This window comes from Silene latifolia, chromosome 4 (genome assembly GCF_048544455.1).
Source record: "Silene latifolia isolate original U9 population chromosome 4, ASM4854445v1, whole genome shotgun sequence".
Classification (NCBI taxonomy): domain Eukaryota; kingdom Viridiplantae; phylum Streptophyta; class Magnoliopsida; order Caryophyllales; family Caryophyllaceae; genus Silene; species Silene latifolia.
Window position 1 is genome coordinate 4,481,616 of NC_133529.1, and position 16,157 is coordinate 4,497,772.

The 16,157-nt window shown below is 36.2% G+C and overlaps 2 protein-coding genes across 4 annotated transcripts; both read right to left on the minus strand.

The window, feature by feature from the left end:
* Nucleotides 1–1,971: 1,971 nt before the first annotated feature.
* On the minus strand, nt 1,972–8,954 carry LOC141652641 (RNA-dependent RNA polymerase 2). 3 transcript variants are annotated; one of them, XR_012547224.1, is made up of 6 exons: nt 8,074–8,762; nt 5,032–6,926; nt 4,147–4,297; nt 3,045–3,848; nt 2,637–2,706; nt 1,972–2,414 (listed from the first exon to the last, which is right to left on the minus strand). XR_012547224.1 is itself a non-coding variant. In XM_074460187.1 (4 exons), the coding sequence occupies exons 1-4, from the start codon at nt 8,614–8,616 to the stop codon at nt 3,090–3,092; spliced, it is 3,348 nt and encodes a 1,115-aa protein (XP_074316288.1). In that variant the 5' UTR covers nt 8,617–8,954; the 3' UTR covers nt 2,864–3,089. The 3 variants fall into 3 exon arrangements, 1 of the variants encoding a protein (XP_074316288.1); XR_012547225.1 differs by having other exon boundaries at nt 2,251–2,503; XM_074460187.1 differs by lacking the exons at nt 1,972–2,414; nt 2,637–2,706 and having other exon boundaries at nt 2,864–3,848; nt 8,074–8,954.
* Nucleotides 8,955–13,408: 4,454 nt separating this feature from the next.
* LOC141653936 (germin-like protein) lies at nt 13,409–14,277 on the minus strand. The gene is made up of 2 exons (XM_074461801.1): nt 14,196–14,277; nt 13,409–13,956 (listed from the first exon to the last, which is right to left on the minus strand). Exons 1-2 carry the CDS (start codon nt 14,275–14,277, stop codon nt 13,409–13,411), a joined length of 630 nt encoding a protein of 209 aa, XP_074317902.1.
* Between the last annotated feature and the right edge of the window lie 1,880 nt (nt 14,278–16,157).

Below are 16,157 nucleotides of genomic sequence, written 5' to 3' on the forward strand. Positions count from 1 at the left end.
AAAGAAGCGAGTATTTAGAAAGTTTCGATTTAATATGAGGTCATTTCTTTTTCAAGGTATAGTAAAAGTAGGTATTTCATCACTTGAACGGGTGATGTAAAGTTGTGTTACATTGTGCGTCAACAATGAGTCGATCAATGATAATATCCTGACCGACGTGTTCCTACCCGCATTTTTCTTATATTTAGGTTATTAATGTGTGTGTCTAAGGCACTAGAGACACATTACGAATCGTTTTGCCAAAAACTAATTAAAGTATTTATCATAGCGAGAAGAGTACTAAATTGAATTGGTAGGATAGTATGCTGTCTATTTTCAATCTCATAAGAATTGCCAGCTCACTGTGCCTAGAGAAGAAAATGGCATGTTCCACACATGGAAAGATGAACGTGTCGTACCGTGTTGTGCTTGTTAAATGTTAATGACGATTCAGGTACGGTTTATGGCGTGTCAATGTGTCATGCCGTGCCCAAGCAATTTCTCCACTCTAGTCTTATTTTTTTTTACAACCTATGACATGTTGTGCTGTACTGGGCCATGTCAATCTCGTGTCGTGCTAAAATAGACGTTGGGGCGTACCAGCTTAACGGTCCATGTGGCAGTTCCATTAATTCGACTACTAGTTAGAACCTACTCCCGGTTACAACCTTTATTTCCGAAATGGAATTATAAGTAATATTCGAATTGTGTACAGTAGTTGATTACCTTTTAAAATTGAGGTCTGACAAATTATAATTATAAATATAAAATTGGTAATGACATGTTAATAGTGTCACCATTGTGCTTGCTGTCCAAAATACGCGTCGCGTATAATGGCAATATTTTACTTTATGCTTGCCTTCTTATTTCATTGAATTTTGACTTTGTTTCTTTTGAGGTTTACTTTGATTAAATTACGCCGTCCTTATACAAAAGACAAGAGATCCAGTCAACGCAAAGTCTGTGAGATTAATCATATTTTTGTTATTAAAGTAAATAAAATTGTTGTGAGTATTCTACGCTCTTTTTCTTTGTACACAAAATCCCATTGAAGACGGGCGATATCCGTCACAAGCTTGTGACGGATACCGTTTCTTCTCACAAAATACCCATTGGAGAGGCCCAAATGCATAAGGAGGACCTTTTCATTCGTTATTACATGTGCTCTACATTAAGACACTTATAATTTTTTTTTTTGAGTACACTAGATAGATATAGCTTTGTACTCCCATGTTATAAATTAACAAATGATTTTGAGTGGTAGGTAAACATTAAACAATGTACAATACAGTGATGACTGATGAGAGGTATTTAAGTATGAACTAAATGAGTGACAATGAGTGACATTTTCTGGTAAAAAGTATAAAAAAGAGTATTGCAAACTGGACATAGACAATGACATTTCCTACCTGAAAATTCTCATTTAATATGTGTATATCCATTTTAAGTTAAGACAGGTTATATATTTACATGTGGGATAAATAAGACAAAGGCCGAATACATAGGAAAAAGTAAAATAATTGTCTTATATGCACATATTAATATTAAAACGGTATTAAAAGTTAAAACGGATACCTCCGATGTAAGGAAGACGAGTTTGTTACTACACACATCATGTTTCATTAGGATGAAATAGTCAAACAAATTTAATGAGTGGTTTGGTAAGAGTAGACTATAAATTAGCATGTAAGTATCGGCAAAGCTATATGTATCTCAGTCTTGCTTCAGACCATTGCTTTTGGTCTGAAATAAGACGGACAACATGTTATCATTTGACAGTAAAATGTTTGTATTTTTCTGATAACATGTTACCATTATTTTTCCCACTATTTTCAGGGTAAAAAGTGACACCTCTAGTGATAACATTTTGTAGATTCACCGCTTACATTTTATTAAAAACGACAACATTTTGTTTGCCTTATTTGAGACGCGGAAAAAGTAAAATGTCTGAAATAAGATTTTGCGCATCTATCTAGTGTATGTGTACCTGCATTTGCTGAAATTACGATTTTATAAATATTTATCATTAGAAGGCCCACAGGTTAGCATATTATTATTATTATTATTATTATTATTATTATTATTATTATTAATCCAGTTTGGTCATCCTTTTTGTCTGCTACGACTAATTATTTTGTTCATCTTACAATTTTATACGGAGTATGGGATAATATATACGAAGTATATTTATATTTTCTGATTACGGTTTACACGTTAGAATGACAAGTTGAGCATGAAATGCACATACCTTATCCATACCTACAGATATTGATTAACAAAGGGTCTACATAAATAATACTGGCAGTCTGGCAGAGTCGCAGTGGATTGGAATTGAGCCGATAGCGTCTCGACTTTGAGGGATAATATACATGACCTTGTTCGATATCTATCACCCTCAAAACCGTAATAGTGGATTGTAAAATGACAGATTGTAACTAGTTGAGCAAGGATAAATTTTCCGGTTGTTACTATTATATGCTTTGAACGTCACCCGAGACAATGACAGATTGTACCAACCATTAGACTATCATAGCACCAGGTAACTCAGCATCGGAACATAGTGTCATAATATACAAGGGTGCGAAAGTGCAAAATAGGAGAATAAGGATACCTTACAAGCATCTTATCCCAGTCCTTCAATTTGGATTTTCTTCAACATGAAAGAGTCCCGCAACGGAGTCCATGCTGGCTGAGTGGCTGGATATTGCCTACTTTGCCAAAAGTTGCCTGCATTTCACAATTATTCATATCAAAACATAAAATACGCCCTGGACGATCTGGTCTGCTCGCAATGATTCTATTTTCCGAGCCTTCCTGTCTCCAATTTCCAAGCAATTAGGTTAATGTTTAATCACACGAGTATAAAACCCTAATAATTCGTTAAGGTCGGTTCTCAACCCGAGATACCATGGGTACTCGAAAATGTTTACATTACCAGCACTACTACATTTTTTACAAACTTCAGGCCATGAGGACAGTACCAATGCAGTAAATGCACCAATACTACATTTTTATTTCACAAATTAGTAAATCAGCAAGTCTCCTAAAGGACAGTCTCCGCCTACCGTAGAGACACGAAATAGACATTATTCGGTCCGAGGCTGATCGGTTTACGATTGGTTTGCCTTAGCAGACTTGATGGTAAGCAGAAGGTCACCAACGGTCCATGGAAACCCAAGGCAATTTTCGCTGTCATGACAATGAGTGTGGTGATAAGTGACATGGTACCAAGCCGAGGCCATCTTCTGTTGGTCTTCGGGTTTGCAGCTATTTTCAAACCATCCTTTAGCCTCTTTCTGCAAGCTCTTTACAGAAAGCAAGATCCGATCTTTCATCTCTAGGTATCTCCTATTATCCTTCGCTAAATAACCTAATTTGCTCCTTAAGTTACCTGTCAATATCTCATCCTCGCTGGCAGCTTCGTAAAATCTTAACAATGACGTCATTTTATCCAAGTACATGTCTTTGCATTTTTTGGCAGTCTCGAGGTGGACCTCAAACCCAGGAACTTCCAGGTCGGGGTCATATGCTGACTTGGCAAGTTCCTCGGACCAAGTGAAACCTTCTCTTGGAATCGTCGCAGCTACAGTGGTGCGATAGAGTTTGCCTAGAGGACCTTGGGATATATAGGTGGGCTTGTCCCACCTTTCCATGAAGTCGGGGTACTCTTTTGGTTTTAAGATCCGAGGCATTTCAGCTGGGGCCCCAGTCTTTGCAAAGTCGACTGCCATGGAATGAAGACCAGCTAAGCGCAGACATTTTGGGCTTAGGGCTTTCTCTGGCTCTCGATCTGCAAGAATCAGGTGTGCGTTCGAGATTGCTCCAAGTGAATCACTGATCATGTAATCAACAAAGAATCGTTGGATTTCCTGCATTGACGGATAAAACAACCCAAGAAAAGTTAGACTATGAAAAACTGACTCTCGATCCAACTCAAAACGAACCACCCAAAATAAACATGAGTCATTGACCCAAAAAGGAACTGACTCATAACAGCGCACTCGAAATGATCCGAAACCCTAGTGTACCAATCAAAGCGGGTCATTTGCCAAGTCTTTGTAAGGTAACCTCTTTCAGGGGTTCCATTTTTCTCTCTTTTCTTTTTAAATTTGCATGAAAGACGGAGGAAAAGAGGAGTTCGGACAAAGGACATTAGTTAGGATTAACCTTCATAGTAACATCATGGTCCATGATACGAGGCCTTGATGCAGTGTAGTCCATGGGGGGCACAGTTCGAGGTGGAATTATTTTTTCATCCCAGCTTACGAAATATAAGTCGCCATCTAAGTCTCCACCTGAGCATTCATTTGGATGAGGCCTGCATATTCAACAGAATAACCATTTAGCATTTTAGTGTTATCTGGAAGACAATGTCATTCAAAATTATTGACGTCTGAGCGACTACTCCTCCTCTGCCAAAGATTAGTTGTTGCCGAAGTAATTGCCGAAGTAATTATTAATCAATAACTATGGTAAACAAATGGAAATATTACCCCTTACAAAAAAGTTCATGTTACAGAATACCAATCACGCAATCACCCATTATATGGCGCAAACCTTATTACCGAGCATTTAACAAACTCAGGGTAATTCACAAACCCAAATCAAAATGTCGAGGGAGTTCCGTGGTTTCACAGGAAAGTTTACTCTTGTTTTCTTGAACTAAGACAATTCGATACACAGTAAACAGTATGCAGCCAGGAGTCAGAGTTAAATGGGCTAAAACATAGATTGAAAGTTCGAAGAGGTGACTCGTAATACATTAGAGTAAACTTAGAAAACAAAAAGCAATTTTTTTAACTGAAATTCTTATTTTTCTACTCTATGGGGACGTGCTAGCCTCCCCTTGTTCCGCTACTGCATGAAAGCATATGTCAGTGCTGTAATTACAAAGCTTTCTGACACCAAAACTCCACCGATTACAAACTTTTAATCCATGTTATTTCTTGCAGCATACAATTAACTCATACTCAGTACAAAAATTCAAAACAAAGAGAGAACCTTTCTAAAGTACTTGAATAAGTTTTAAAAAGCAACAGATATTTTTCTCACCTTTCTCCTTTCTGTGGAAATACCAGACAGTCGACAAGACCCTTTTCCTCTAATCGAACCTCATACACGGCCTCAAGGACTCTGACATCTCCCGGGTGCAAGCAAGGATTCTTGGTGACCACCACCTTACCTTTAACTATAGCAGTTGTCTCATCGGTCCTATGGAACACGAGTTGGTCCAGATTTTCAAGTTCCGTTTTCCTCAGCGTTATCCGGACAAACACTTGACCATAATCCAAAATACCCGTTTCGTCCAAACATCCCACCAAGATGCGTGCCCTTGGAACATAAAGACGACATCTACCTCTCAAGTCCGACAATTGGTTCTCCAAGTATGCTCGAAGCATCATACGTAAATAAGGCTCTGTACTTGGATCATAACCATGACGCAGCATTTTAGCAAGAACATTATTCTCACCCATACCCATGCCCTCGAGCACAGCCAAAGCCGCGTCTTTGCTGGTCAGCATATTTCCAAGAAGATGCAAGTGTTCTTGAAGCATTGCTTCAAAACTAGCATCCTCAACTCCTAAGGTGGTCAAGAGAGTAACAATCTCTCTATTTAAGTAACATGGCAAGGCTTCACAACACTTGGTCACATTAAGCATCCTATTTTTGGATTCAAACTTAAGCATGCTACTTCGAAGAGATAGCTTCCGGAAGGAATTCCTATCTACGGCTATAACGCCTTTATAACCACCATAACGAATCTGAAATGCTGAAGGAGTGCTCTTTGCTCCACATTTTTGAGCAACTTGTCTAGCAAAAGAGAGCGAGATCTTACCGATACCATCTGAGAAGCAGTAGTCAACTCCATCAGAATTTGTTTCAATATCAGGAATTACTTCAACATCTTGTACAGGAACAACCAATGTCTGTTTAGAAGAACTGAAGAGTTGACCCATCCTAGCTGCACACTTTGACACGCTCCGAATCTTGCTGAAGCTTCCCATCCATTCTCGGATATCATCGGCCTTCACCTTCTCATTTGAAGCAAACATCCAGACTGAGTTTGATCGGAGTTGGCTAGCTGAGAATGCAAGAAACTCAAATCTTTTGTTCCCAATCACAATCCCTTCCTGAAGAATAGACAATATCCGGTGATATACATTTGTTCTAAGTGGCTTTGAGAAAATTCCTTGCTCAGTATTGGCCGAGACCACCATTGAATGTAGTTTACCCCAGTCTTCGTCTACGAAAGTGACTCTCATGAAATCCGAAGCATAGGCAGCAAAATTCTTGACAACATAGTTTGAGGACTCCAGTTCAGGGCCCAAGCAGCATATTTTCGTGGGTGTGACTAAGGCCCTGTGACAACTCATTATACCATCATTAACTAATCGGCTTTCGGCTGACCGAAAGTTACTTTCCTCACTTCCCAGAGCATCTGCCTGAGTCTTAATAAAAGAAAGAGGGTCATAACAAGTAGTGCTTAGTCTGTGGAGCTTCTGAAGAATCTTAAGAGCTGTGCCTAAGTTCAAGGTGCCGAGAAAATCAATGAACTCGGCATTAACAGAAGCGAGGCTGATTTTCAGAGTGTGAACAAGGGAATTGATCTGGAAAAGAATTTCATAATCTAATTTCGAAACATCCTCGGGGTTTACAAGTGGAACGAGACCGGAAATAAAAGAATACTCACACTCCTCCAATACGAGGCCTTTCAAGTCTTTAACATAGTACGGGATGTTGGAGAAGAACTCCTTACTCAGTAACCCCTCTTCTAGTTCCCAACAAATGGCAGACGATAGACCAAAAGACTTCTTGTCAGTAAAATCTGTTGTGCGAACCCAAAGGAACTCGACATTCTCCTTGCAGATATGATAACGGTCTGCAGTGAACCTTGTATGCAGGTTAGGCCCGGATATCTTTTGGTAGATTTTCGGAGCATACTTCACCTGCAACATAAACAATGGGAATCAGAAAGAAGAATCATAGCAAGTGTATTAGGTTACGGAAACTATAAGTGAAGGATACAGTAAATCAAAAAAAGGTACTCTTGTTCAACAATTCAACTCAAATAACAGGCAACCATCAAAAGGGAACACTGACCCATATCTAAACAACATAATTCAACAAACGAGAAGCTCCCAAACACAAAAGCGACAATGACAAGACAGATTGAGAAAGATCACAACTTAAAAAGGCAAAAATATTACATGAAACCACAAATATACAGAACCAACATCAGTTCAAAGTTCAAACCCAAAACTTTAATTAAACCAACACAGACAACCATACTGTCAGTCTGTCATAAAACCACCAAAAAGAAACTCCAAATAGTAAAACTAGGCTTAGGAAGCTAATGAAACCAACAGCTTTGCGGGTGGTAAACGAGATCACTCTCAGAACATGCAACAACGGAAGCGGCACCTATTTCCATCATCTACACCACAGTTCATCAATCAACAACATCAACCTAGGAGTCACGATCCTTTCCATTTCTTACTTTCTCTCTATTTCCACTCTCCGTTACCTAATCAATGGTTGGGCAAAGAAATGGAGAGGATCCTAATTTATTCTGCACTGTAGATTCGGTAACTGACCCTCCATTCCTCCAAAGAAACGGAGAGGATCCTAGTCATACCTTAATTTACACACAAAATTGTCATCCAATCAATACAAACAAACATGCAACCACAAAAATCCAACTTTCAAACACCGTATACCCTCTTATCACATAATTCACTAACAAGGTATGAAAACAACACTATACAACAACGAAACCATTACCCCAGTGCCTCAATGAGGCCCACAAATTGCCCTGCATAAAAACAACACTATACAACAACAACAATATCACCCTAGTACCTCAATGGCTCCTGCAAATTGCGAGATATGAAAACAACACTATACAACAACAACAACAACAACAACAACAACAACAACAACAACAACAATATCACCCTAGTACCTCAATGGCTCCTGCAAATTGCGAGATATGAAAACAACACTATACAACAACAATATTAACACAGTGTCTCAATGGCTCCAGCAAATTTCGAGTTATAAAAAAAACAGAAAATTATCCAAAAAAGATGATACCTTGAAAAGAACAGCAGGAGAATCATGATCAAAATAACAACCAAACCCTTCAAAAACATCATCAAACACAACTTCCAACTTATAAACATTCCCACCAAACTCAACATGAAACTCAACACAACCTCTATCATGCATAACCCAAACCTCAACATTCTCAAAAGTATCAATCACACCCATTTTCTCTTCTTCAATCATCAAACCCACATACAAATCACCTTTACTGGACCTATACTTGGGCTCAATGGGCCTAACCACAACATCTTCATAACCCAACTCAAGCCCAATTAAAAACCCTTTAAAAACCAACTTTTTTTGAGCATGAATTTCAAGTGCTTTGTTTTTTAAATCAAGGGTTTCAAATTGTACTCTTCCATGTCCTTTAGATTTCCAGTTTTTCCTTTCAGTGAAGATTTCAATTGCAAAGACTGAATCTTTACCTATGTGTGATTCAAGGAAGTCTAAGATGTCTTGTGCTGTTGCTGTAAATGGGATGTTCTTTATTAGGAGTGTTGGTCTTTCTGCTTTTGCTTTGATTACTGCCATTGTTATGCAAGATCAAGGTTTTAAGCTATGGAGATGAAGAGGAAGGAAGCCATGGATGTTGGGTTGTTGGAGAAGTGAGTGAAAGAGTGAGAGTGGAAATTGGGGTTTTGTGTGATGTTGGACTTGGCGTTGGTTTGCAGAAAGTTAATTAGGATCGAGATTCGAGGATGGTTGAAAATTGGTCATTGGGACCTGGTCCTGACAAGCGGGTCAATTGGATTGGGTTAATTTAAGTTCGAATTGCATGAGTTTGCAAAAATTCGGATTGGGTTATTATGATTTCGAGTCATTTTCAGGTGGATTGTTTTTAAGTTGTTCGAGGATAACGACTAATTTGCGATAATAAATATTCGAGTCGAGTTGAATAAGGCATGGTCAATTTGGGTTTCGAGTCGTCAATTTGGGTGTTGGTCGAGTTTGAATTGGGTTATTCGGTTTGAGTCAGTTTTATCAGGTATATATGACTATTTGAACCTATTCATGGTTATTTGCAATCAATAATTCTTGTATAAGGACGCACACGGTGAAATAAAAACACTCATTTATTTAGTAATACAGATTAATAATAAATTAATCTTATACTAAAGGATCGTCATATATAAAATTGTCTTATTTTAGAATTTATCTTTGCCAATATAATTGCTTCGTCTTATTTTATTTTAATAAATGGGATACTAATTAATTTTTGTGTTAGTCTTTAGACATTGTGCTTGACTTAATTTATTTGTAGTTCGACAAACACTAGGGTATTGTTCCTTAGAAACCTTACCCACGTTTCTAATCCGAGTGGCCTGCATCGTCAATATACTTTGGGGTCGTTTGGTTGCATATAGGAATTTGTATTGCCTAGGAAGTCATAAAACACGTGAATTTGGAGTTCATGTGAATTGCAAAAAAATGTTTGGTTGCCATGGAGGAAGTGCAATTCACGTGAAGCGATTCTAACTTACCTAGGAGGGCCTAGGTAAGCAACTTCCTCCATTATGGAGGAATTGGAATTCATGGGAACTTCCAATTCATGTGAATTGGGGTAACCAAACAACATACCCATTTTGCAATTCACATGAATTTAAGTTCTTGCATTGTTTAGTGTGTAACCAAACGACCCCTTTATGTCTTAATAGATACAGACCATACAGTTAATGAATTATATAACTGGTTATTTAAATTTTTAGCTTATTTCCAAGCGATTCCAATCTTTAGCGTATCAATTCTAAATTGAACAACTACATTTTTTTCATTACATCACAATCCGACCCGGATTTTGGCTCCCAAAAGCAGAATTCGAAACAGCATGCGTACCACCAATATTAAGTTGAAAGTGTACAAGTCCTTGTGGAAATACAAAAATGTCCCCTTTATTAAGGATCGCGGAGTAGAACCTATAATCTCCGTCTGGTGAATTATTGCTGGTATTAAATCCAACAAACAAGGTGCCATGTAACACAGTTAACATTTCGGAAGCGCGAGGATGGTAATGAGTCGGATTTAGCCCACTCGGAGCAAAGTCGACTCGACCCATGGATATACCGAGTGTGTTTAGGGCAGGAAATTGGGTCACGTTCGCAAATGCTACTGCACTTCCTAATGGATTGTTTGTGTCACCGATTGTGTTGAAGCCTTGAAATAGGAAATCGTTTGATGTCACTTTTCTCGGGTTCTTGCAAAACAACCCGTTTATCGTTACTGCAAGATAAATGTAATGAACATTATAAACAAACTAGTGTAGTTCCCGTGCTAAAGCACGGTAACTTCTGAATTTATTTGATAAAGAAACGTTCTCAAATAAATTATTTGTATAAATGAATTGTAGTTTTAATTAAATGTTATAATGTACTAAATATAATATTAATAAGAGCTAGAAAAAAAAGTTTACTGTCATCAAAAGACACTTTAAATAAATTATTTTATTACTATTAAAAATAATGTTATATCATTACATGCAACTAATTTATGACATTAATAATACAATTAAGTTAGTTGTATAATCTAATTAAAACGCGTATTGACCTTAAAACAAAAATCGGTAAAAACAGTGGGCTAATTCAAAAATTTGAGCTATTAATAGCTTTTACTTAGACAGGTGGGATAGAAAAAAGTGGGCTATTTATAGGGTCCACAATTTACAATTCATCTAATATTATGGTGTTAGTATCCTGAAAAATAGGTCCAACTGAATAAAAGTTCTTTAGGCGGGAAAATTAAGAGAATTTTTATTCTCTTAGTAGTAGGGGAGATTTTCGAGGTTAAAATGTAATAAAATAAATTTAAAAATAAAAAACGAGAATTTCAGAACTTTATTGTTCGAGCCTTGAAGGCCCCCTTATGGGTAATTCTTTTTACCGATAAATTATAATTTATGAATAAATGGAAGTATATCATACCAGGTAAATTGAGATCATTGATACCCACACAAAAGTCTTGAAAGGGAGGAGGATCACGAGCATAGACCATATAAAATGTCATGCTTATAGCAAGTGCCATGCAACAAGTATTCATGTTCATAAATTAAAAAAAAAATTACATAAGGCTAATTTATCAAACCTTTAATCGTATGAAACTATGAATATATAATCGAAAATGGACGGGCTTATTTATTTATATGATTACATTCTACTAAATGTCTCAGTACATAAAAGCCATGTTAATAGTTCAAAAGGTTTCGCGAGTTTTTATTGGATTTATCTAAGGAAATTGACAACACGTACGAAGATAAATAACGTATAAAGTATATTGTTAGCTTATGTAGTCACACGGTCTATTTGTTATATAGTGCAAATATTCATTTAATTGTTCGATGGTTAATCCATCAATCTTCTTGTTTTTTTAGCTAAATGAAAGATTTATAGTTTAATCAAATTGGTTATCACTATTTTCAACTACTAATTTTTGTCAAATTAGTTTGTCAAGTTGTCATGCATTTGATTGTTCTCATTGATCGATTATGTGACAATTTTAGTCTTTAGACACCATCATCAATTACAATTTAGTAGTGTTATTGGCATAAGTGTGATCCTAAATGGCATCGATCACGTTTTGTCACCTTGTGAAAATTATGAACCATGCTAATCTACATATTATAAAAGTTGAGTTTTTTTCAACTTTCTGATTGGTCGAAAAATTTTAGGAAAATATGCATTTATTTTGTTAATGATGGGTCCCAAAAACAAATTAATTAATTTCAGTTCTTGTTTGTTGCATGTTTAGTTTACAAATTTATATGTCTATTCACTAAGTTATACAAAACATTATACCAATGTTGCATTATTATATTAATAAAATTGTCATTTTAAATCTATTTTATCTGCCCCGCACTTTAAAAAAATTTAAGAAATAACTTTACAATACCCAAAAAAAATCTTCTTTTAATTTTGTATAAATTGAAGGCAACAAATAAAATTAACTTGTAAAAGGAAAATCAATTTTTGAATAGAAATAATATAATATGATTTCAGATTATGTATAATATATACGGAGTATTTACAATTTTTTAAGTAATTTTACTCTTCAATCTGTCAAGAGTAATGTATTCTTCTATAACTACCTTAATATATTTATAAACGTGATGTTTACTCTTTTTACGTTTCTTAGTAAAATTCATTATTAAAAACATCCGTGCATTTTTTGCATGAGATTAAAACTAGTTTATAGGGTAGATAGGAGTCATTTTTTGTACCAAATAAAATGGTAGATAGGAGTCATAGATCCGAGTAGTAGCAGTTAATGTATTATACAACTGGTTGTATATACAACTTATTTAATGTAGTTGAGCTTTATTATAAAGTTGTCGAGTTCTTTTAACAAAATTATAGAGCTATGGTACAAAGTTATTGAGCTTAATAGAATAATTATTAAGCTCAATAACTTGTAAAATAGCTCAACAACTTTGAGTAAGAGCTCGACAAATTTGAGGCGGTTGTATAATGTTACTATGCAACTGGTTGTAGGATAGTATTTGTGGGGTAGTAGCATTGTTTTGGAGTTTCATGAAGTCTCGTAACTAAATTTATCAGTTACATCTAAATTTATCGTATATATTTTATACCAAACAAGTGATTAAATCTCTCTAAATTTATCGTATATATTTTATATAAAATTAATTAAATAAAATTTCATAATAAAGTTGGTTAGTGTGAGTGATAAAAACTTTTATCTTTTAAACAAGTGGTTATGATTTGATTTCTGGCTCTTTTGCGATATGCGAATGAAAAAATCAAACTTTTAAGGTCTACTCATTAAGTTGCCTTATGGCTTCAGTATCTCGAAAGAGATTGTCCCAACTGTCGGTAGGAGATACTCTTGATCAACAAAAAAAAAATTATTCAAAATCTTATGCAATTATGAGTTTATGACTAATTAAGTTTCTACTATAAGGATTTGATGGGGGAAGGCGGGTGGGAAGGGGGCTGGACTGGTGGTGGAAGGGGAGTCGACATGCATGGGGGCGGTTGAGTTGGTTGCGGAGGAGGGGCCGGGTGGAGATATGGGAAAGACAATGTGACAGGTTAATTTGGTGTTGAGGAATGGCTGATAGATGAGGAGGCAAGGCTTGCAATAACGAGTAATATATGAAGTAGTTTTTTTTTTGTCAAATGAGTCATTATGCGAGTACAATATATGGAGAGAAGGATTTGAACATGTGATCTACAGTCAAGTACAGGACATTATAATAATATAATTATAAGGGAATTTAAAGGATTTATTTTCATCAACATATAGCCACTTTATAAGCGAAACTAAAGGATTTATTTTCATAATCAAAACTATGATCAAACCCATGCTTCTCATCTCCTTACCCAAACTGAGACCTTATAGCCTGAATCACTCTTTCATTAACCTGAAACGTCGTCGTAAGAACGTCATCCGGAATATCCGGATTTGACCCAAAAATAGAATCCGCAACCCCAATCCGACCCGGATTTTGGCTCCCAAAAGCAGAATTGTGTACAGCATGCGTACCACCAATATTAAGCTGAAAATGTATTAGACTTTGCGGAATTACGAAAATGTCCCCTTTATTAAGTACCGTCGAAAATAACCTATTAGTCTCATTTGGTAAATTACTACTTATAAATCCAACAAACAAGGTGCCCTCTAATACAGTAAACATTTCGGCCGCACGAGGATGGAAATGAGGCGGGTTTAGCCCACCCGGAGCATAATCGACCCGACCCATTGAAATACCGAGTGTGTTAAGTGCTGGAAATCGGGTTGCGTTCACCATTGATGGCGCGCTTCCAAATCGATTGTTTGTGTTACCAATTGTGTTGAAGCCTTGAAATAGGAAATCGGTTGATGTCACGTCTTTCGGGTTCTTGCAAAACAACCCGTTTATCGTTACTGCAAGAAAAATATTTCGAGGTCAAATTAATAATTTAACAATTCGATTAAAAAAAGAAAATTTTAAAATTTACGTCAGAAGTTAATTTAAATCAAACATATTTTATTCAGTTTCAAGATTCGCCACTAACAAGACAAAAACAACTTTAATAATAATAAATTAATAATAACATAAAGAATAAAAAAAGGCTAATAAATAATTGAGACGGGTTTGAAGCAAATAATACGAGTATATATACCAGGAAAATTGGGATCATTGAGACCCACGCAGAAGTCTTGAAGGGGAGGAGGATCAGCGGCATAGACCATATAAAATGTCATGCTTATAAAAAGTGCCATGCAACAAGTACTAATATTATCCAACATGATTTTTATGATTATGATTAGTAATTAAATAGCTAACTAATTAATTTGGTGTTCTTGAATTAAAAAAAAAATGCTATGTCTAACTTATTACACCTTTGATGTTATGAATGGAAAATGGGCTATTTATATATTTATAATTACGTAACAAGGATTATATGAGCACTTAAATTAATTGGTAAGGTGGTTGTTTTAATTTAGACAGAGGTTTTGAATTAAAACCCGTTCTTTTGGGTCACAATCAACAATAAAAGGGTTATAGAAAATAGATAAAGGGATATTGAAAAGTGGTATCTCGATTAATAACTTAGTGAGAGAGCGTATCTCTTAAATTTTGATGTCTGAAGGCAAATACCTTTTTTTTATATATATTCGAAGTATATTGTTAGCTAACGCAGTCACGCGCAGTGGTGGAGTTAGGGGGGCTAGCAGGGACGCTCGCCCTCGCTGGCGGATGGAAATTCCAAAAGTTTTAGTTGAAAATTTTGAAAAAATTTCGAATTCCCCTTATACTATAACTTGTTTGCCCCCGCTGATTTCAAATCCTGACTCCGCCACCAATCACGCGGTGTATTTGTTAAATGTAGTTGCTTTAATTTTTTGGTGGTTAATCAATCAATATAATCTCCTTGTTTTTTTAGCTATAAATTGAAAGATGTTTAATTCAATCAAATTTGGTATCAATATTTTCAACTACTAATTTCTTAGATTAGTTTGTTAAGTTGTCATGCAGGCGATTCTTCTCATCGATCTAATATGTAATACATACCAATTTTATACACCATCATTTATTACAATTTAGTACTCCGTAGTAGTTAGTGGCATAAGTGCCTGATCTTAAACGGAATCATCACGTTTAATTTGTCACCTTATGAAAATTATAAACCATGCATGTTAGTGCATAGAATTGATAATAGATACTCGTATTAGTAGGATTATTTGGAGTTTGATAGTTTTGTTTTCTTGGTGTAGAGGGAGTGATTAGAGCAATTTTATTGGAAGATGGGATTCGAATCAGATTATGAGTATGATCTTTCATAATTAGATCAATTAAACTAATTGATATCTTCAGTCTTATACCATGGGGTATATACTTATTATATATCACTATCTTTTCGTTTCAAATCACTCAATATAGACTACGGTGGTCAAACATGCGGGCTGACTCGGCCCATCCAGAGTAGGCCTTCTCTTGTTTGTCTTTTACTCGACCCGGATGATCAGTGCTTGGTTGCTCGCCCGACCTGACTCGTAAAAAACTAGGGCCGGGCCGGGTCAAGCAAATCTAACCTTGAGCCGACCTCAACTCACCCATACCTTAGGTGGCTTGTTCCAGGTCCAGCTACACCCACCCGGCCCGTGTTAACCCTCCCCAACCCCAGGCCAATCCAGGTCCGTCTAGCCAAGCCCGGCTCGGCCCGAATGTTTTAATTTGTCCACCCCTAATCCAAACAGTATAAAAACATACTCCTACTAAAGCCATGTTCATAAGTACTTGTACTCCCTCTGTTCCGGTCAATTGTTGTTCTTTGATTTGGCATAAAGACCAATGAAAGAGGAAGAAGCCAATTATTAAATGACAAGTGGAACAAATTGAGGATGAATGATCAAATTGCTCATCAAGTTTATTCTTAAAATAGAAAGGATAACAAATGATGAGACACCCCAAAATGAAAAAAAAAGATAACAAATGATCGGGACAGAGAGTGAGTAGCTTTTATTTTTGTTACGAATGAGGGGACTAAGCCCGTTGTTTGCTATTAGACGGAGAATAATAACAATCCCAAAAATGTCCTCTAAAAGATGGGATGCAACTATAAGTTTGTGGTTTTCTAATA